Genomic DNA, 22,336 nt, shown 5'->3' with positions numbered 1-22,336 from the left:
GCTACATTTGTCACTGCTGGTTTCAAATAGCTAGTTCGTGCTGAGCTCCAGTCACATAAACATACTGATTCTCTCGTTACATGTAATTGAGGAGTTTTATTCAAAAATTTAAAGATGGCTGATTTTATTCAAGGATCAATTTGAGAAATGTCAAAGCTGAAGCCATTCCACGATTTTTTTTTGTGGGTATCAGTCAACATCTTTGGCTTTCTACACCATTCACGTACAAGTGAGCAAGACAAAGTGGATGCGTTTAACAAGAAAAAAATGTATGATATAAAACTAAAAACTCTAAGACGGGAAGAAAATGAAAGCCTTATTGCTGAGTCAAGTAATAAATCTAAAGCCATCTGGAATGTCATCAATAGTGAGAGAATTTTAAGAAAAGACAGTGCAGGGGCAAGATGGCAGATTGATGTTGGAGGAAAGGTAGAAGAAGACCCAGGACAAAATTGTGTGAACACTTTAATATCTTTTTTTCCAATATAGCCGAGGCAAACTCTACTGCAAAACAATCAATCAAGAGCCATTGTTATGAGTGATACTTCTTTTCTTGGAACTTCACTTATGGAATGGAGACTCACTTCCTTCAGTGAAGTTTTTAACACTATAATGTCACTGAAGTCAACATCTTCTTCAGGTATCGATGACGTGAGCTCTAAGCTGCTAAAGTTTTGCATTGGTGAAGTACTTTTACCCATTACAGATATAATCAACAAGTCTTTGTCTCAAGGGATTTTTCCTAGCAAAACTCAAAATATCTAAAGTTTATCCCCTTCATAAGCAGGGAAGCAAAAAGGAGCTACAAAATTTCAAGGCCGATATCCCTAATCCCAACTATTTCAAAAAATCATAGAAAAAATAATTTTAACCAGAATTCAAAACCACCTTAAACTCAACAATCTCCTGCCTGATAGACAACATGGGTTTATCCCTGGAAGATCAACCACAAGTGCTTTTATAACCGATTTAATAGAACACATCATTGACAACTTGGAGGAAGGAAACACAGTTACAAGTGTTTTCCTTGATTTAAGTAAGGCGTTTGACTGTTTTGGGCCATAGTTTTAAAATTATCAACAAAATTAAATCTCTTGGTTTTGGAGGGACTACAGTCAAGTGGTTTGAGAGTTACTTAACGGGAAGAGAACAGGTCGTTGAAATAAAACAAAACCTGGATGGAACAGAGAGGACTGCAAGATCTGGGCCCTTGGCTGTTACAAGAGGTGTTCCCCAGGGTTCAGTGTTGTGGGCCCGGTTCTGTTTGTTCTTTTACTGCAGACCTACCTAAGTATTTGGGTAATATAAGCTACCCAGTCATGTTTGCTGATGACACCGTTCTTGTAACGAGTGGCAATGCCATTGAAGACCTGGACATTCGTACCTTCATATCAGTCAGTATGGCACAACAATATTGCTCAAATAACGACCTAGTTTTTAACGCTGCAAAGACAAAATATCTCGCTTCTGGACGATTAAAAGAATGCTTGACTGAGCCCCCAGATCTTCAGAGAGTTGACAACACAAAACACTTAGGCCTAACTCTGGATCAAGGCCTTTCCTGGAGCAATCACACCGACCAACTGTGTTCAAGGCTTAGCTCTGCAATCTTTGCAATGAAGAGGATTAAATCCATTGGTACCTCTATCGCTTTGAAAGCCGCATATCACGCTCTGTTTCCGAATCACATGTTCGATATGGAATAACTCTGTGGGGAAGTTTCATCTGCCGGCAACCTTCATCGTGTCCTGGTATTACAGAAGCGGGTTATGCGGATCATGGCAGGACTACAGCCACAAGAATCTTGTAGAGAGGCTTTTAAATCTTTTGAGATACTCACAGTAGTGTCCATATACATCATCGAGGTAATCACCCACGCCTCAAGAGAAAGATTAACAAGGGTTGGTGACGTCAACAGCTACACAACAAGACGGGCAAATGATATATCCCTTCCAGCGCATAGAACAACCCTTTACACCAAGAAGCCTTCCTATAGCGGTGCAAGACTCTTTAACATGCTTCCAGAAAACTTCAAAACATGTGACTCTAAAACTCTGAAGAAAAGACTGCACAGCCTGTTGATAAACTCTACAATTTATAGTTTGAATGAGTTTTTTTTTAATTCTGTTAATGCTATTATTTAAGACATGTATGTGTATGTATATGCATTCATATATTTTCTCCTCATTATATATTTAATTTTACAGAAATGTTAAGTTGATATCTAATTTTAAAAGATATTTTCTCTTTGCATTTTATAATAGTTTTAAACTAGTTTTACCTACTTCTTGATGACATCAATTTTACTGCATGTGTTGACTCTGTAACCATTCTTGATGAATGTGTGAATAAAGTTATTATTGAATTGAATTGAATTGAACAATCCTTGAATAAAATCGACCACTTTTTAACTTTTGATGCAAATCACACAAAACACCATCATTCATTATGTTTTCTATGTAAATATGGCACATTCTCCGATGGATTTCTGCTGTACTATTCCTTTTGCTTGCAGGAAACGAATAAAACTCATTAATTCACATTTGGCAGGAGAATCAATAGAGGCGGCCATATTTATGCGACTGCAGCTCAGCGCGAACTAGCTATTTGAAGCAGTGACAATGTTGTAGTGGGGAATACGCAGAATCAACTACAGCCCACATTGCAAAACCTGCTGTCAAGGCATGAGATCGGAGGTTGAAAAATAAAACGCCCTTGTATATTTAATGAGGATTTTACCATACAGAAGTAAAATATCTATGCTCTATCTTTTGTGGATTTGTTTTAGAAAGCTTTGAGTCAAATGTTTTTTCTTGCTTTTTAACTATTATAATTGCTGCTATCGGTATTGCAGAGGCCTCATTAAATACTTCTTCAACACTCTACTTAATTTCTGTTGTTTGTTCGTCAACGGATTAACATAATAATAGCCGTGACATATTATTATAACGATTTCCACAAATTATATCTTTACTGCCTTAACAGTCGATGTTACAAGAATATGACAATGAGGGTTGTAATATCTTCTGATTGGAAGGCACTTGTTCCCCCTCACTTTCATATTGTTTTTACTGCTCAAACGTACTATATGCCGGTGGTGATTGTTCCCTCTGGTTCACCTTCTATGGTGTATACATCATGTATTATGCTTGTCTTCTCACCAACCATAAACCACGTACTTGAACGTATACAACTTGTTCTGTTGTCAAATTTTTTGACTTTTGAAGTCATCTTTATAGACACAAAACCGAAACGAAAAAAGTTTCTAATCTTCAAAACATACTATTTTATTCTTGTAACACATAATGATGACAAATGTCTAAAATCCTGTTACCTTTTCGAATAATCCGTCATCAATATAATATAAATTTATAATGATAGAAAACAATATTTGTTTTAGAAAGTGTATTTAATATTTTTGTAATTTTTTGGTATTACTTTTGTATGCAGATTCACCGTTAAGCTTAACAAAAGTCACATCACACTTTCAATTTAATTTAATAACAAAATATGGCTTATAGTCTTATATAGCAAGTATTTTATGATCTGGTAAGTGAGGGAGAAAGAACAGGACAGGTGGCTGAGGAGAGAGGAGGGTTTCTGGTTTATGAATAAAAATATGAAAAATTGTCTTCTTATAAAATCTTGAATCAATGTACAATCGACAAAAATGTAAAATATTTAAATGTAATGTAAGGTATTACTGGCCAGAAAAGGTTCCTTACAAGAGACATTAAAGAAATGTTTAGGTGCGGGACAGGGCATATCTTCAGATATTGGGAACTGACAAAATACGTGTTAAAATTGAATAACTGTATTGACAAAATTAATTTTGCTATAAGGTATTGTAAATGTATATACCCACGAATCAGTAGGGAGAATCATCTAATAACATGCGGAAGGAACAAGCATGTACCTGTTAGCATTCCAGCGATCACCCGCCCCATCTGTCGGCCTGGAATGGGGGGAGTTGACAGGTCCAGGGGGTCTTGCATCCCCAGAGCCCGGACGGAACCCCCCAGAGTTCCTTTGCACCTGTGGCGTCCCCCCCGCCTCCAACTTTGGTCTCTTCTCCCCCTTCTCCTTGTCCTTTGGCCTGTCTTTCTCACCCACCTTACGTTCATCCTTGTCGGAATTCCTATAGAAAATATGATACTGTTTTAAATGTAAATTTATCAAGCAGTCTATTTTTAAGCTGTTAAAATGTTGTAATACCCTATACTGGTTTTGGAAGTCGTTCTATTTTGATTTTCTACAATAAACTCTATATATACAAAATAAATTTACAATAAAACTTGCATGGTAATATATAGCATATACCAATTACATAACAAACCTTGGGATTGGTGGTAGTGTAGACGTCTTTTTTGATGAGGAATTCTGACCTTCACTATTGCTTTTCTCTTCCTCTGTTTTCTTTTTATGATGCTTTTTATGGTCACTTGACTCCTTATTCTCGGAACTTTTATTCTAAAAAAATACAATAAGTAATTTAACTACAGACATAAGCTGTAAAATTTCTATTACTTACAAATACAAAGCAAAATTTAAATATCAACATTATTGAAAATCAGAGCTGCAATCATGGCATTATTGGCCAAAATTTTAATGGTGAAGTATTTAAATTGAAGCATTAAATCAGCTATTACTAATGCATTCTAAGGGCATTGGCTTTTTTTTTGTAAGAACGAAATACTACTTTCAATTTTTTGCATAATATTGAATTTTTATTTTCAAATGAAAAATACTTTTACTTTGTTTATTTGGTGTGTTGGAATAATCCAAAACCATAGTCTTTCGGTTCTCTGGTAAATAAGAATTGCAGATACTGGTATAATATAACCAATTAAATCTAAATAATAAAAACCACAATTACCTTTTCTTCCACTTCTTTTTCAGGTTTAACTTTCTTAGCGGCATGTTTATAAAGTTTGAAAAGTTTCTTTGCGTCGTACTCAGTGAATTTAGAAACAAAATCCCACAAATGGCTGGAAAAAAACAAAATAATTAAGTTTTCATCAAGGAAATACTTAAGGAAAGAACTTTTCAACAAGCTTTAAAATTAGCAGACATGTTAACTAGAAAATATGATATAAAGAATAACTATAGAAAAAAATAAGGGTATATAGGATTTGTGTTAAACATAATATTATATAATATATTTGTACTTTAAAAATAATGAACTTATTCATACAGTACACATTAAGAAGTTTGAATTTTTTTGGGACATAGTGTTGTGTTTATATAAATACATAATATTAAGGTAATGCAATCAATTCTTCGTTATGTAAATATTTTTTAAATGAAAAATTCAAAACACTTTATGATAACTTTCCTACAGACAAAAAAAAAGACTTTTATCGCTCCCTGAGAAATTACAAGCATTTATAATTACAAATGAGGGCAATTTTATAATTAGACAAAAATAAGAACAACTAAAGATAACAAACGAATTTGGAGTATGTAAATTACTAATACCTTCAGGGATTACATGCTTTTTATTTATTTATGACTTCAGAGAATTATATTTTTGTAATTAAATAATAGTCAATAAAATAATGATTTTAATAATTGTTTTCTCAACTTTTTGCACTTAGTAACATGCAGAATAAATGTTTAATGTTCTATGAAATTTCTTGCAGTAAGTTCTCTTACAATATGGCTTGAATAGCTATTCATCTTATGTTTCTCTTGTTTATTCAGCTCACCACTGTTTTTTTGGTGCTAAACACTATTATTACTCTAGGACTGTTCATTGCTACAATTTTTGTTTTAAAATATTACAGCTTTATATAATGTAAGTAGTGTTTTATTATGGATAGGATCAAATTTATTATTACGGCAGCAACGTAGATTTTTGAGAACCCTTTGTCTGACTTAAGAAATGTAATTGGAGTAACTGATACAGAAAAAGCATCAAGATTCCTTCTTAATATACTAAAAAGAGAATAACAGAGTATCCAGCCTACTTCAATCATAAAACTCCTGTAGAATTCTCACATTTTTCAAGTACATATCTTTAAAATTCTAGGACAATCGAATAAACAGTTTTAGTCCTTGTAAGTTTATTCTAAGACTAGATAGTGTGTAATTATTGTCTTAAAAATAAATCTGGTACATTAAAATGTATTAAAAAAAAAATTATGTTCTACCTAACACTGATAAAAGAATTACCATTTACACATTTTGTCACAATGAAATTATTTGTGTAAAGTTAAATTTATTTTTAATAAGTGAGGGATTTTAAGAATCAGAATAAATTAAAATAGAAGAGCTATTTATAATTTTAAAAGAAACAAATGAGTATTATTTTTCTTTCAAAGCCAATAACAAATTATGCCAACCACTGACTGCCATACACCATCACAAACTAGACTATACAAGGTGTTGGCTTAAAGAAATTCCCTAACTTTTCCATACAAACAAAATAATTTTCCATATCCCATTACAGATAAAATCAATGGTTTTTTAAAAGTTGTTTTATTTACAAATAATGTTACTGTCAAAATATGGTCACAAATACTGATCAAAATACAATACTAAGTTTAAAAGTTAGTAAAAACTAATGTTTACTTGGATAAAGTTACAAGTATATCACTCAAAATAAAATTAATGATAGACCGTATGTGCAGTATATTGCAGTGTTTGGAATTTACAATCCGACCCAAGGTTCTAGAAGGTCTACAAAACTTGTCTTGCATCTTCTGAATACTCAAAGAAATATAAAATGTTAACAATTACAAAAGAGGGTGTCTACTGCTGAGAATTGACTTTTGGTGACTTTCAGTGACCTATGAAGTAAAATATCGGTGACACGTTTTGACAAACATTAAAAAAGTAATATATGTATATAATACATTAACAAAGCAATATTTAAGGGCATATTTCACTTATTAAACTGGGAAATATATACATAGATTGAAGAAACACTTTTTACAACAATAGTGTTACATTAATGTGTGTTTTTGTGTAGTATTCAGTAACCCAAGCAATTTCATAACCATAATTTTTATTGCCATTGATCACATTTTACATATAATGAAATAGGCATAGTCATGTATTAATAATAATAGACATAATAGAATAAAATATGTTTAAAATTAGACATGTAAAATTTACAGTACAATTTTACAATTGCGGTTTTACAATGTGTGAGTTTAATTACTACTCTGGCACTATTTAGTTATTCAGAATCAAAATTCTACATCCAAATAATAATTTAGAAAATCCTCTAGATTATAAAATGGATTTTGTTGTAACCAATGCAATACCTTACTCTTAAACACCCCAGTTGAGGCAGTCCAAGCTGTTACATTAAGTTAATACATAGTTACTGTTATTTTAATACATAGCTTTTTAATAATTTAAAAATCAAGAAAAACAAAAATCTACTTATATCTACACTTTTTATACACAAAGTACGACAACATGTTTAAGTGTTCAGTATACTACTGACCAACTACAGTCTGCGAATATACGCAACATATTTGCGGTGATGTGTATCACATATAATGAAATGAATAAAAGAATCTACAAAAGCAGGATAATTTGTTAATTAGGATATCTATCGACAGATTTTCATATAGAAGGTATAATAATAAACACGTTTTAGCGATAGGTAACTCACATTCTGCCAATTGCTTTCGCTCGCGAATGTACGTAACAGACTTGCGGCGATGCATATACACAAATACAGATCTACAAGCAAAACACGGTTTACAAAAATAGGACCATTTGTTAATTAGGTTATCAATCTACGGTTATTCACACACAAAGTACAACATCAAGGTTTCACGATCAGTAATTTACGTAATGCCGATCCAGCTCTCCTCCGGGAAGTGAATGTAAGTGTAATACTAACAGCAAGCCAAAATACTATTTTAAATACTCAAAACTATTCATTAATAAGATGATCTATTTACGATATTTCAAACACAGAATATGAAAAAAAAAAAAAAAACGTTTTTGTAATGGGTAATTTGTATACTGACAATAAGCTGATAATAAACAATGTGGCGAGTCTCTCCAAATTCTTATGTTGATCGATTGTTGGACCTGAATGTATAAGATTCTATAGATGTGAGATTTGGCTTTGACACACCACTAGTTATTATCACAATCCCATAAAACATATATTTAAAACAAAATTTTGTCACAAAGTTATAATCCGTAATTTTTGGTGATTTCCGTGAAAAGAATAACCAGACATTTTCCTAGTTGAATCATGAAATTCCCACTACTCCCTGTCTAATCTGATCGGTTGGCAAGCCAGGACGACACCACAACACTTCAACTTGAAGTGTTAACTCACAACCCTCTACCCTATCTTTTACGAAGACGGCTCTGTTCAATATCCTTGAACTTGATCACAAAAAAATCAGAATCAGATGAGGTTAATTTATTTTTCAACTTTTTACCCATTTTACTCAAAAATCCTGTAAATATCTCGCATTTCCCCTGTACATAGCAAATTTAAGTACAATTCCCGCATTTCCCACACACTGAACACCCTGAATAAAATCTTCAATATATTCAAAGGGGAAAGAATACAGTGCAGTCTCTATAATCCGGCCGTGCGCTAATACGGCAAGTCCAGTAATCCGGCGCTGTGCGAGCGATGACGGGTCGGGTCAATGCCCTTCGGTTCATGTCACTGCAAGCACGGATGACTCACCGGCCCGCCGCGCCACCACTAGTCACTCGTCAGTTGCTTGCCTACTTGCGCTCTGGCTACAGTACTATTGTATACAGCTTTGTTCCGTTGACGTGTTTGCTTGTGTTTGTGTCGTTGACGTGTGTGCTTGTGTGTGTTATTACGATATTTTATAATAGTTGAGTGCGATGTCGGAAAAAACGTAAACATGTGACATTAACAATCGATAAAAAGTACGAAATTCTAAAACGTTTAGAGAAAGGTGATAAGTTGTCTCATTTGGCCAAAGAATACAACATTGGTCATGCAACAATACACAACATTAAAAACAAAAAGGACAAAATTGAATCGTTCTTCAAAAGTAGGCCTAGTTCAAAAACCTTGAAATCAGGTGAGTTTCCCCAAATTGAAGATGCACTTTTTGCATGGTTCATGCAAGAAAGAAGCAGGCATACACCTATTTCAGGTGATATCCTTATGGAAAAAGCCAAGTTCTCCTACAACAAAATAATGAAGAAGGACGACTTTCGTGCCAGTGTAGGTTGGTTGGACAAGTTTAAAAGACGTTTCGGGATTAGACTGTTAAGTTTAACTGGTGAAAGACTGTGGTGCCAGGAAGAATCGGTTGAGCCCTTTATAGAAATATTCATAACAACTGTTGAAGAAATGAACTTGACCCCAAATCAGGTGTATAACGCGGACGAGAGTGGCTTATTTTGGCGCCTTTTGCAAAAAAAGTTTGTTCACAGAGCTGAAGAAAGCGCACCTGGCCGCAAGTTGGCAAAAGACCGAATCACATTTATGCCGTGCTGTAATGCCAGTGGCACTCATAAATTACCAATGCTGTGATCGGTAAATAAAAAAACCCCAGGTGTTTTAAGAACGTAAATTTGCCTGTGGAATACACAAACCAAACAAAAGGCTGGATGACAAAGACTCTCTTCAACAAATGGTTTCATAACAGCTTTGTTCCATCAGTCAAGAAATTTTTGAAAAAAAAAAAAAAAAAAAAAAAAAAAACAGAAGTTGCCTCTTAGAGCATTGTTACTTCTCGATAACTGCCCTGGGCATCCTAACGCAGACGAATTAATGGATGGCAACAACTGTGCACTATTTTTGCCCCCAAATGTCACTCCATTACTACAACCTATGGATCAAAATGTTATCCAAACCGTAAAGACAAGTTACAAAAAAAACCCTTTTGTACAGTATTTTGTACAGTATTTTGTCAAAAGAGGAGTGTTGTTACAGCACTAAACCTTTAAAGATGTTGTTTTTAACTTAGCTAGTGCATGGGAAAAACTTTCAACGAAAACCATTATCTGTTCATGGAAAAAATTGTGGCCTACTCCGACGTTACTACAGGATTACGAAAAACAGAAAAAAAGTGACTCTGAACAACAAAACGACGAAACTGAGCTAAATGACTTAAGAGACGCAATTATTGAGCAGCTTGTGGATGATCCTAATGACCTGATGTAAATGACTGGTTCAACGGGGAGGAAGAAGAACAATTGTACCAAATAATGACAGACGACGAAATAGTAGCAGACATACTCGACAGCGGTGACGACGACGAAGGGGAGAGGGGAACTGATTGTGTCGCAGCTGCTCCACAGACAGTAAACACTGATCAGGCGCGCTGCGTGGGTTCACCACGGCTATAACTTGGGCGGAGGAAAATAGTGCGTCAGCTTCTGAACTCCTTACACTCAAAGGACTTCAAGAAAAAGTGTTTGAAGCATTCATTTGATGCTAAAGAACAAAAAAACTATCGAAGACTTTTTTCCTGCCTGTAATGAATAGGCAATAAGCAGATTTTTCATTTTACAGTATGTAAGTTTACATATTGATTTTCAAATTTTTTGTACTGTATCCTTCCGTTTGTTTATTTCACAGCCAGATTAGGCATACTGTACTGTTTGTTTATTTACGTTTTAATATATAGCTATTTTCCAATTGTACTTTTTGCGTTCTACTTATGTTAAACTATACTTTAAACTGGTTTCTAATAAATTTCAATGTACATTTGTATGTTTTTCGTACATTTTTTTACCCATACATCCATTAATCCGGCAATTTCGGTAATCCGACAACTACCAATCCCGATATACTGCCGGATTAGCGAGATTGCACTGTAGTATAAAAACATACAGGAATAAGCAAGCCAATTACGAGGTGGGTTTTAGTAAAAATTACTTTTACAGAATATGAAAATGAAAGCAAAGAAGTAAAGACAAACATTTTTGCTACCAATGTGAGCTCAATATTAAGGAAAATTTCTAATTCATAGGTAAAGTTTGAGTCAATTGACCATCAAACAAGTCTGACATATCCAAAGTACCTTCTTCAGAAAAAGTTGCAAGTATGATTTCATAAATGTCATTAAAATTGAGACAGTTTTTAATAAACTCCTAGAAGAACTAAGTATTCTTAACCCTAGAACTGTTAATCGACCATAATTATGTCGGTTAATGCCGCTTTTGTGGTGTTAACCGTCAAAATTTTGTCGATCAAACATTCCCTCCTATAATTACTTTTTATAATATACTCCGGTAACGTATCGATATAATTCATGCACCATTGGATTCGGGAAGAAAAATGCTAAGGAACAGATGGGTTTTATTCCTCTTTGTATTATGGTTATGACGTAGCAAGCTTGTTATTTTGAACGTAAAAGAAAACGCGACGCCGTTTGTTGTGACCGCCATATTGCCGCTGCCGTTCTGTATTACTTTTCGTGCCGAGCTGTGGATATTTGTAAGTTTAAATAGTTTTAATACGCGTGTTTTAGTGTCGTATTTAATGTGTAGTGTGTTGTTTGATGTCGTAGTAGTGTAAAAATATATATTTTAGAATAAATCAATTTCTATTTACTGAAATATGTTTGAGAAATTACCCGGCTTTGTGTAGGCTATGGCAAAATGACTTGACACATAGTTTGTTATTGTTTTCACTTACTAAACGTTATATATAGCACTCTTTTAGCTCTGAATTAACTATTTATTTTTGGTAAATAGATAGTTTTCACAATAAAATATATATTTCCTGTAATTTCTTTGGTTATATATAATAACTGTTTGGGTTATTCTCTATTTTTTTAATATCTTTAGTTATATTTATAGTTTTCTAACTACATAATATTTCATATTACTTATAAACCATAAATTTATAAATTTTGATATAGTACAAGCTTTAGAAACTATTTTATATTTTGCTGAATGAAAAATTTTTCGCAAAATTTTTGAATAATGGCAAAATTTAACTTTTTTTTACTTTTCAAAAAATAATTTATGGTAATTATTTCATTACTACTGTATATTCTATTTTATTCTAAGTAATAAAATATGCAAAATAACATGTATTCATAGATAAATGTATTTGAAAAACTTGTTTTACCAAAGTTTTACGTGTACAACCCGATTTTCAGAATTTATACGCATCGCTGCTTTTTTGTTCTATAGCTTTATGATGCTTTCATAAATGTGTATAATGTTTACGTTTTTCTGAAACTAGATAAAATTTGACACAGAATGGCTATCTCACTTATAAATATATTTCTCACTATAACTTCATTTTGCTAGGTATGGTCCCCACCCCCTAAATTTAAGAAATATTTTTCGTAAATTTATATTTGATTATAAAAAGTGTTTATTAGAAAATTTTTGATGGTTAATTTTACAATATAGTGCAATTCTACGTTTAATTCTGAACACAAAAATATATACTCTTATTTATATTGCTTTTATTTTATAATTTTAAATAATTTTTTAAAAAAAACCTTGCGCGAAGCTCCAAAACAGCCCGCCACTACAGGATGAAATGACCGCCAGTTCTAGGGTTAACACCAGGTACACATTATTGGTGAAATGGCATTAGTTCATTTTCTATACAATTTGATCTTGTGTAAGATTGTTACAGTATCATCAATACTTCATTAAAGTGATGTAAAAATTATCAGTGAGTCATCACAGATTGCAAAACAGTGTTCACATTATACTGTGTTATCAGGAAATAATACAAACCTAATGAAGTACATTTCAACCTACATGATTAGTAAAATTACACTACCAGTAGCTAAGAAGTATTTCCTAACAGGTTTTAATGATGAAAATGATTGTTACTTTAAAAATGACTAACACCACATAAAATCAAATGTGAAAATCAATCAAACGTACACAGACACGGATTTTTACAAGCAAAAGATCCCTCTTTAAAAGTCAGATGAAATATTTTTATGGCACAGCGATCAACAGTGCAGACGTGTTTAGTAAGCTCCTATTTGAATTCATTGTTAGACGGTGTGTGAGTACGATTTAATGAAATAATTGTCATCTTACAAGTTTATGTGAACTTGATTGTTTTGAGTTGCTATAATTTCAAGTTTCGATTTGTAATAACATTGTGTATCGTATGTAATGTTATTACATTGTGTATCGTATTGGAGTGTCACACCCACATAACCTCAATGTGGCACAGTGTGGAGTGTGCAATAAGGCATTTGACACCAAGCAGTTGAAATCTTCATGTTGTGATTGTGGAAAGGATTTTCATGGAACATATGTTGAGTTAAGTAAAGCTGATATTGAGTATTTTATACTCCTTCAATTGTGTGGAGGTGCAATCCATGTAGTGAGGAAAGGCGTAGAAGTATGTTGTTTGATTTGGAGGCTACTGCAGGTATGTGCTTACACTGCAAAACGTTTTATTTGCTATTAAAGACTTGCTAAATGAGCATTAAAAACTCAATTACAGAATTCAATAAGTCTTATGAATCTATGAGTGAAAAAATGGATGAAAATACAAATGCATTGAGGGATCAGACTGAGAAAATGAATCTGTATTTGGAGAAGATTGAACACCTCACTGCAGAAAATAAGAAGTTGAAGGATAAAATTCAAATGCTAGAAGATAGATTTGATGAGGCAGAACAGTATTCCAAAAGGAACTGAGTGGAAATCCAGGGTGTGCCAGTAATAAATAATGATGTAATCAACACTGTCAAGGTTGTAGGAAAGGCGTTAGGAATGGACATACAAGATACAATTATTGATGCCTGTCACACACTAGGGGAAAAGACAAATTCCAAGGAACCACCAGGGATTATTAAAAAGTTCATTCGAAGATTTGATGCTAATTATCAAAACCATATTATTGCACAAAGAACATCACGACATATACACTACTAAAATTATATCCACACATATCATTCACTATTTAATTATATTATACTCTCAAAATCAAACAATAACTGAAACTAGAACAAGACTCACTCAAGCTAAAATGTCACCAATGGGACTGACCATTCATTTCAGCTAAGTTTTACATCATAATTCTGTGACGTAATAAAAGAAATAAATCACTGGTTGTTTGGTTAAATTTATAAGTATGAAATTTGTATATATGAATGTTCAGTTTAGCTCCAGTTCACCTTCTTCTTAGTGCAACATTTGGAAACTGACGCTGTCACAGACTTGACAAAGGGAAACTGGAGTTATGTTCATCTGAAGACAGAAAAAAAGTCACCAGTGGAGGACCTCAAAACAAACTATTTACATTGTTTTGAAATTAGAGACAAAGGAATGTGAACTAGAGCTAAAATCAACAGTCACACTGAATCAAACCTTCCTACTACAATTTTGTTATTTGTATGTAGCTATAAAACAATTTAAAACTAGTTTTACAATTTTGAGATTCTTGTTTCTACATTTTGTTTTGTTCCTGGTAGTATTTGATCTAGCTTCTTTTAAAAGCATGTGTTATAGGAGTAATATGACAATCCTATAAAGACAATAATGTTTGTACTTCTAAATCTTTCTGTCAATGATTTTGCTCAACTGTCCGAAATATGGCTTTGCTTCACATATGAATCACGTCACACTTTCAGTATAATTTCTCTATCACTAATATGCAATATTATAACCAAAATATCATGTTATCATTGAAGACAGCCTGCACACAAAAGCCTAAACTATCTGATTTCTTTAACATTACAAGACTATAGTGTTATAGATTATTAAGAGACATTGTGTACTAACCTCCGCCACTCCTTGATATGATCGGGATCTTTGTACTGTGTGAGACACTTATTGATCTGGTCACCAATCTGTACCAGATGTCCTCGTGTCGTTTGCAACTGCTCCTGCTCACTGAGTGACTGGTCTGGATTGTCCAGTGCCTTCAATGCCTTCTTCACTGGCCGCATAAGATCCTTGCACTGCCAAACAATCAATCTGTCAACTTTTGAACTTCATATACGCTTAGTCCACCCTATTTTTTACTTACTAATCCCAGCCAACATAACACAGTAAAAAGCTTTTTACCATTTAAGTTTGATATGAAAATAATATTGCAGCTTATGCTAAAATGTACAGGCTTTGTGTAAAATTTAATTAAACTGTTTGAAATAAGTTCATTACAAGAACTGATAAGTTACTAAAAAAGTCAAATGACTAATTTTTACAAAATAATCTGTTTACTAATTTGTTTCTTCCTGTGTTTTCTTTTTTCAAACATGGTTACCCACGTAAAAAGAGTCACTTTTGAATAAACAAAATTTTAGGCTTCAAATTAATTGATATTTATCATTTTCAATAGCAATGTAGCAATTGGTTTGTAAATTATGTACATAACATAGTTTTATTCTGCCATCAACAATATAAAGGCTTAGAATCCCTCAGGGTCCCATCCTGAGCCCTCTCATGTTTCCTGTCTTTGTTACCGACATTACTAAACAAGCTCCCAGTGAAAAATTAATTGTTTATGCTGATGTCACAACTAATAAATATTAGGTTTCCCTCACAGTCTTTAAAATTTGTACAAAAATGCCAAATTCATAAAACTATTAAATATAAATAGGCTGAAATATGTTTCTGATTATTATTTTTAAGATATACAGATAAATAATAATTGCTTTGGAATTAAATTTATTGTCTTTATGTGCATTTTTAACTTAATTCTGATATTTTTCTATTTAACAGATAGGCCTATACAATAATATTTTCAGAATTTTAATTTAAAGTTCGGATTAATTTCAAAATATTTAACGACGGCATATTTGCAATACTGTGATTCTTTGAAACACATCAGATGTAAAATAAGTTTTACTTGGAGTAAAAGGAGACAAAATTGATATATTTTACCTTGTTAAATATCGATGGATCCAGATCACCAAGGACATCCAAAGCTCTTGGTTCACTATTGGCTGTAAAATGCATTGGCCCATCACTTCCTTTCTTTCTCTTTTTCTTAGGTATTACATCCTTCTTTTTCTTGTCAGGTTTGTGCTTGTCCACATCAGATTCTTCCACTTTAACCTTAGGTGGAGTCTCCTTGGTGTGGTTTGTTTCCGTGACTGTAGTGGCAGTACTGGCCGTGGGAACAACAGGTTTCTCTTCAGCTCCTGAACTGTCATCTTCAATTATCTCCTTAGACACTGGTTTCTTCATCGGTGGATCCACTTTTGTAGTGGCTCTTGGCTTTCTTTTCTAAAAAATGTATTATACAAATTAATTTACAATTTTATAATTAATTGTTTTGTCTTATATTTTTTTACTGATCATAAATTGCACTTTAAAATTACACACCGACTATTGGCATAGCAAGTAAAAACATGTCAAGGATAAAAATAAAACAATTCTGAGGTTAGTATAAATCGATAAACTTTTTGATACACTTTTCTGCAAAAAGCTTACTAAACTGTTATGCACGTTAATTATAATTATTATGATGCTTCAAGATGTTTTGAACATTCCAAAAGGAAATCAGGGTTAACGAAATTGGGGCTGATTACTTAGTAACTGTAATTTCCCTTAATCCACCTTATGATCCATTGTTGATCAACACATTTCTAAGACTGCACAATTGATGAACCAAAAGTTTCACAACACTTTAATACATTGTACAATTCATTTATCATTTGCTAAATTAGTTCACTATTTGCAAAAATAGCCTCGTATTCACCAAACTCAGTGGCTCTATGTGTTCCAGTGTACCTGAGGTTTCTTGGCATCGGCACCTCCGCTTCGTTTACGCAGTATCTTTAGCAAGTACTGAGCTCTCATGTCCAGATGTTTTGCCTGTGGTTTTTTGTCATCATTTGCCAGAATCTTCTCACTGATACCCAGTGAAGGATCCATCTTAATGGCCTCCCAAGAACCCAGCCCGTACTGGTACACTCCTCGCAGCAGAGCACTGTCCTCTACTGCTCCCCACTCCACGTCGTAGTTGGCTGCTTTTGTTCTGCGCATATAACATAGAAATTTGGTGGGCACATACAACTTTATTTTTTACTTATAGTTAACTTCATTAAAAACCATTAGATTATAATATATATCTGTGCATTGTTGTGTTGACAATTGAAGCTATATGAAAAAAATTAAACTAAAACTATAATCTATATAGCCTTTAGAATCATCACTACATCATCCATATAACTGTTTCAATATGTCAAATTGTTATTTAACGAACTTAAAAAACATTCTTTATCAAACAAGTAGGAATGGTTAAGCTAAAAAACGAGTTTATTTTCCTTAACTCTGCAACTGACAATGGCTGATGTCAGGTTTTTTGGCTGTATTCTTGATGGCAAAGCATCCATTCTGATTCTTTAAACCTCGAAGTACCATGCACCACATATGTGACGTGAGTGTAGTCTAAGAGCTAACACTGCCTATGCAACACATAGAAATACATTCAAATAATACAACTTTTAAAATAATAAATAGCATCCTATCATGATAGACACCTAAACTTTCATAAAAATACATACACATATATGTATATAATATCATTTTGGAATTCAGAAAAAATTGTAATTGTTACGTTTCATAATTCAAATTAAACTGACACTAAACAGCTGTTGACAGCTATAGTTTGAAAAACTTTCTGAAACACCTGTTTACATTTAAATTTTATCAATAACAAGTAAACAGTGCTAATAAAACAGTAATAATAAAACATTAATATATAAATTTTACTCCAGATTGCGCCAGTGACGAATTAAAATCATTTAATGCATTAAATACTGTTATAAAGCTAACCTTTGTGACCAAAATAAGTGAACCTTAAAATATACTATTTCCCAAAACAATATAATTTTTCCAATGAACAAAGTTATGAATGTTTTCACATAAGTTACTTTAAACTGGTGAGCTTCCTTGACATTATGATATTACATTTTAACAATGGCTTATGGAAAAACAGAAATGAATACTAACATGCTTCAACGATTCATTCTTTCCCTGGATACAGTCCAAAAAACAAGTGTAACACAAAACTTTAATAACAATTATTTTGAAATCTTGCATAACCTTAATAAGGATTTTCCTCTTATACCGAAAGTACATAAGAAGTAGGTAGGACTTCCCCCTAGGTTGTAATAGGCTTTTCAGTCCTACTTATATGTGTATTTTCTTCATCAGGAGAAGGCAAACTCAACTATGTCAAAAAAACTTCCGAGAACTAGATAATCAAACGTATATAGTATTTTGATCCAGGCAATATAACAAGCTAAACTGTGACATAGTAGGTAAGTGAATTTAAAACAGTTTTAAGTAAGCACTTTTTAACCAAAGTAGGCATCTCAGTCCTACGTAAGTATATATAATATATATATATATATTTTTTTTTTTTTTTCTTTGTCAGAACAACAAGGCAAACTCTACTATGGTACTGGAAATATCTTAGACCTGAAATATATGAAAAGGACTGGAAACAGCTGTGACATTGCAAATATAATTAATTAATCTGAACCAGAAATGCTCTTCCAAGTACAAAACATGATATATTAATTAACTCTAATAATATTTACTATGAACTGAAATAGTATCTACTTGATGTATACCTACTTACCTTTTAAAATTTTCATAGAACTCGCATCATTTTACATCATAAGTGATTTTACTAAGTAATATAAAGACTCCGGCTCTAAAGATTGTGTGTGAAGCCGCGGGTAACAGTTAGTATATATATATATATATATATATATATATATATATATATATATATATATAAGTAGATAATGCCACAATACTTACGGATAGGTCATAGTCCATTTTGACCTTTCTTCAGGATCAGGTGGTAACTCCATGTCAAGAGGTTCCAGCTCCTTTTCAATGGCTAAAAGAGTTTTAGGATTCACCGAAACTCCTCCAAACTTTATTGAGGGTCCTCTCCCTCTTCTCTTCCCAGGTGGTCCTATTAATGAGATAAACCATTGTAGTATTAATATTTATTGGATATCTTCCATACAATATCCCACTATCCTAAACTTTTCAAAGCATCAATGGAAAAGGCATAACAAAGAACAATTTGACATTATTTACACATTCACCAACAAATTCTCAGTCTCATTAATTTAGTATACAGTGTGAGTTAAAAGTATGGATACATTGTTTAGATTTTGATGGAGGGATGCCTTTCTACGAAATATAAGTGATCTTTTCAGTCATTGTTACAACTTTTCGGGGGGCTCAAAATCTTTAAATGTAAAGACCCATTGTGATACCTCATTTGAAATATTTTGATAAAAGAACTGTGGAAATTTATATAAGTTATATCTCAAACCCAGTAAAAAATTACTCAATTTAAATTAATTGAGGCAAAACATAAACATCCTCATTCAGAAAGTAAATAACTTCAATAGATAACCACTTTCCCCACAAACTCAAACCTGTTACAGTTATTACTAGCTGCAGGGCAGGCCTCCTTTATTGTATCAGTTTTGAGGAAGTTCAGTATCATTTTCAGTTTCTGATTATCATCAATAAAGTTAAGACGTGTTTATGTGATACTTTACCTTTACGTTGAAATGGAGTGTTTAAGTGAACAAGAGCATATTATGATCCTGATGAAGCGAGAATAAGGAGACAGGGTGAGATTTTATGATAAAGTAAGGAATTTATTTAATGACACTACTCAAAATCAAAACCCTGTATCTAAATCAGGAGTTTAAAAAACAATCCAACGTTAACAGGAAACAGACAGTGTTACGACCCAAACCTGTACGACCAACATTGGTTACAAATGAAGCATTGTCACTCAACGTTTTACAATCTGTTGTAGAAGATCCTCATGCCTCAAGTTGAAAAGTTTCTCAGATGTTAGGTATATCTCAAACATTTCTTTGCATGGTTTAACATGATAGTGGTTATAAAACGTATAAAAATAGTTTAGTTCATGAGCTAAACAAGGGTGATTTTTATCGCCGATAGAATATTGTGAAATAATTATGTGGAACATTGATAATAACACAATTAGATTAAACAACACAGCTTTCTCAGATGAAGTAACTTTCATGTTAAACGGTAAGGTTAACAGAAACAATTCTCATTATTGGGCTTATGTTAACCCTAATTGGATGAGAGACAACATGCCAAGCACCCTGAAAAAATTAAGCAGTTTGTTGGGCCCTTTTTTATTGATGGAAACCTTAATGTTAAGGTATACCAGGAAATGTTACAAAATCAGGTTTATCCAGCTATCCAAGTAGCAACCAACAATAGTAATAAAGTTTGTTTCCAGCAGGATGGTGCACTTCCACAGTACGGCCTGCATTTCCACGAGTATTTAAACAATATTTTTTCAAATCGCTGAATGGGCAGAAAAGGAAGTATTGAGTGACCACCAAGATCACCAGATCTATCTCCCACTTGACTACTTTGTGTGGGGGTTACATTAAAAACAAGTCTATAAAATGAAACCTCAATGCATTAATGACTTTATGGACACGATAACAGTGGAAATTTAAAAATCCCTGCATGAATCCATATAGCGTGCCATTTCAAGTTTCTACAAGAGGCTTAGACATTGTCAAACTGTACTGGGACAGCAGTTTGAACATCTGATGTAAAAACACAGGTTAGTAAGTTTTAGCCATTTTATTGCTTAATGTAATTGTAATTACTAGTGCTAGTGAAACTTTACATTTAAAAATTTTAACCTGTTCCCCAAAAAGCCCATTTTGGGAAAATGGTTTCCTTTTGTTTCCTAGGAAGCTGTCTTAGGTTTAATTTTTCTATCTTTGTCCATTGAAGGTTGAAAATGATCCATCCATGCTTTTAACTTAATTAGTCTCAATAAGCTGCCATTTTGTACTGGGTTGAGATAGAAAGCTCTAGTTCCCACTGCCTTACAAATGAGGTGTCACTTAATGGGTCTTTACATTTAAAAAATTTTGAGTCACTCCCCCTCCAAAATCTAATTTTGGGAAAATGGGCAAAACTTTCTCGTATAATTCCTAGAAAGGTGTCCCGACTTCAAACCCTCCATCTTTATCCATCAAGAACTAAACAGAGTTTATCCATATTTTTTAGTCACACTGTATATGTAACTATAAATATAACACATAAAAAAAAAAACTGTTAACAATTGCAATTAGAGAAAATACAAATGAAATATTTAACATTATTTCTGAAAAAGGATTAACAAAATATTTCCCTACATTCACTAATATAATGATTTGTTTATATGTAATATTAGAAGTGTAGATAAACACATAATATTAATCAAACAGAAAACTACATAAGATAGAATTTTTTATTCCAAATTAGGGCATACTTTAAAATATTTGTTGATAAACAACACACAGTAAAACAATAAAAAACAAAATGTGGAACTAAAATATTCAAATATCTACCAGAGAGGTTGCTGTCTTCATTTTCATTTTCCTTCTGTGCTTGCTGCTCGCCCACACTCGCTTGACATCGTTCCCGCAGCATGTCTCCCAATTTGCGCAGCTCGGCTAGTGGCTTCTCCTGTAGCTCAGCATCGCACGCAATTGCCTCCAGCCGCTTCATGGGTGCTGGGAATTTCTTATAGCTTTTTACAAACCTTCGGATCTGCACAGAACATTCACCATTACTACAATTCTTAGCAGTAGTTAAATAAAATTTTTGCCAACACATTATGTAGTAAAATATATTTAACGAAATATACCTCAGCTTCTGTAAAGCCTTTAATGATCTCTTTATTAGCCTGTCGAGGCCTGCCCCGTTTCTTTGGCCTTTCTTCATCACTGCCTTCCTCACTTCCAGATTCTGAGTCAGTTCTCTTTTTCCTCTTTTTGCCCCTACCGCTTCCCTCACCTAAAATACAAAACAAAAAATGTTTTACTATAATGAATGTTTTTTTTTTACATTAACCCTTAATGAACTATTAAAACTAACGACTTCTCAGTAGTGCCGCGTTTTGTGAAATCAAAAAGTATAATATTTTAGAGTTCTTTTTATTCACTTAAAGATTAAAAATTATGTATTTTACAGTGAAATTCTAAACTTACAAATAAATTATACAACTTAACAATACTTAATCTGAAAGGATAATAGGTACTTCAGACATTTGCCATTGTTAACTATTACAAAAAGTATACAGTACTTAAATAGAATACTTATTTCTTTTTTAACATTTGGGTTTGACATTATCTAGAGTTTTTACAGTACATGTGATTGTTGCAAAATATCTTAAGTTTTGGTATCTTATATAATATCTTTATTTACAATTCTGTAAACACTTATCATTTAAAAGATTTAACACTTGAGAACAGCTCCTGTAGTTTAACCTGGTTGATGTCCTCCTGGGATAATATTGGGTAATCCATATTTTAGTACACAATTCACTGATAAAATGCATGTGATATTGAATCAGCTTATTGCAATGAAGTTGTAGACCTGCTATGTAAAATCT

The 22,336-nt window shown here is 32.9% G+C and overlaps 1 protein-coding gene across 1 annotated transcript in view; it reads right to left on the bottom strand.

The window, feature by feature from the left end:
- Positions 1-22,336, bottom strand: part of LOC124354728 (chromodomain-helicase-DNA-binding protein 1) — a 77,172-nt gene that overhangs the window by 10,374 nt on the left and 44,462 nt on the right. Inside the window, exons 19-27 of the mRNA XM_046805385.1 lie at positions 21,590-21,738; positions 21,291-21,492; positions 18,691-18,850; positions 16,648-16,894; positions 15,796-16,140; positions 14,692-14,870; positions 4,877-4,988; positions 4,337-4,470; positions 3,917-4,138 (exon numbers count right to left, since the gene is read on the bottom strand). Of these exons, the coding sequence (XP_046661341.1) occupies positions 3,917-4,138; positions 4,337-4,470; positions 4,877-4,988; positions 14,692-14,870; positions 15,796-16,140; positions 16,648-16,894; positions 18,691-18,850; positions 21,291-21,492; positions 21,590-21,738 (1,750 nt within the window). The remainder of the gene's footprint in view (positions 1-3,916; positions 4,139-4,336; positions 4,471-4,876; positions 4,989-14,691; positions 14,871-15,795; positions 16,141-16,647; positions 16,895-18,690; positions 18,851-21,290; positions 21,493-21,589; positions 21,739-22,336) is intronic.

Source organism: Homalodisca vitripennis, chromosome 2 (genome assembly GCF_021130785.1).
Source record: "Homalodisca vitripennis isolate AUS2020 chromosome 2, UT_GWSS_2.1, whole genome shotgun sequence".
Lineage (NCBI taxonomy): Eukaryota > Metazoa > Arthropoda > Insecta > Hemiptera > Cicadellidae > Homalodisca > Homalodisca vitripennis.
This window is presented reverse-complemented; position numbering and strand designations above follow the sequence as displayed.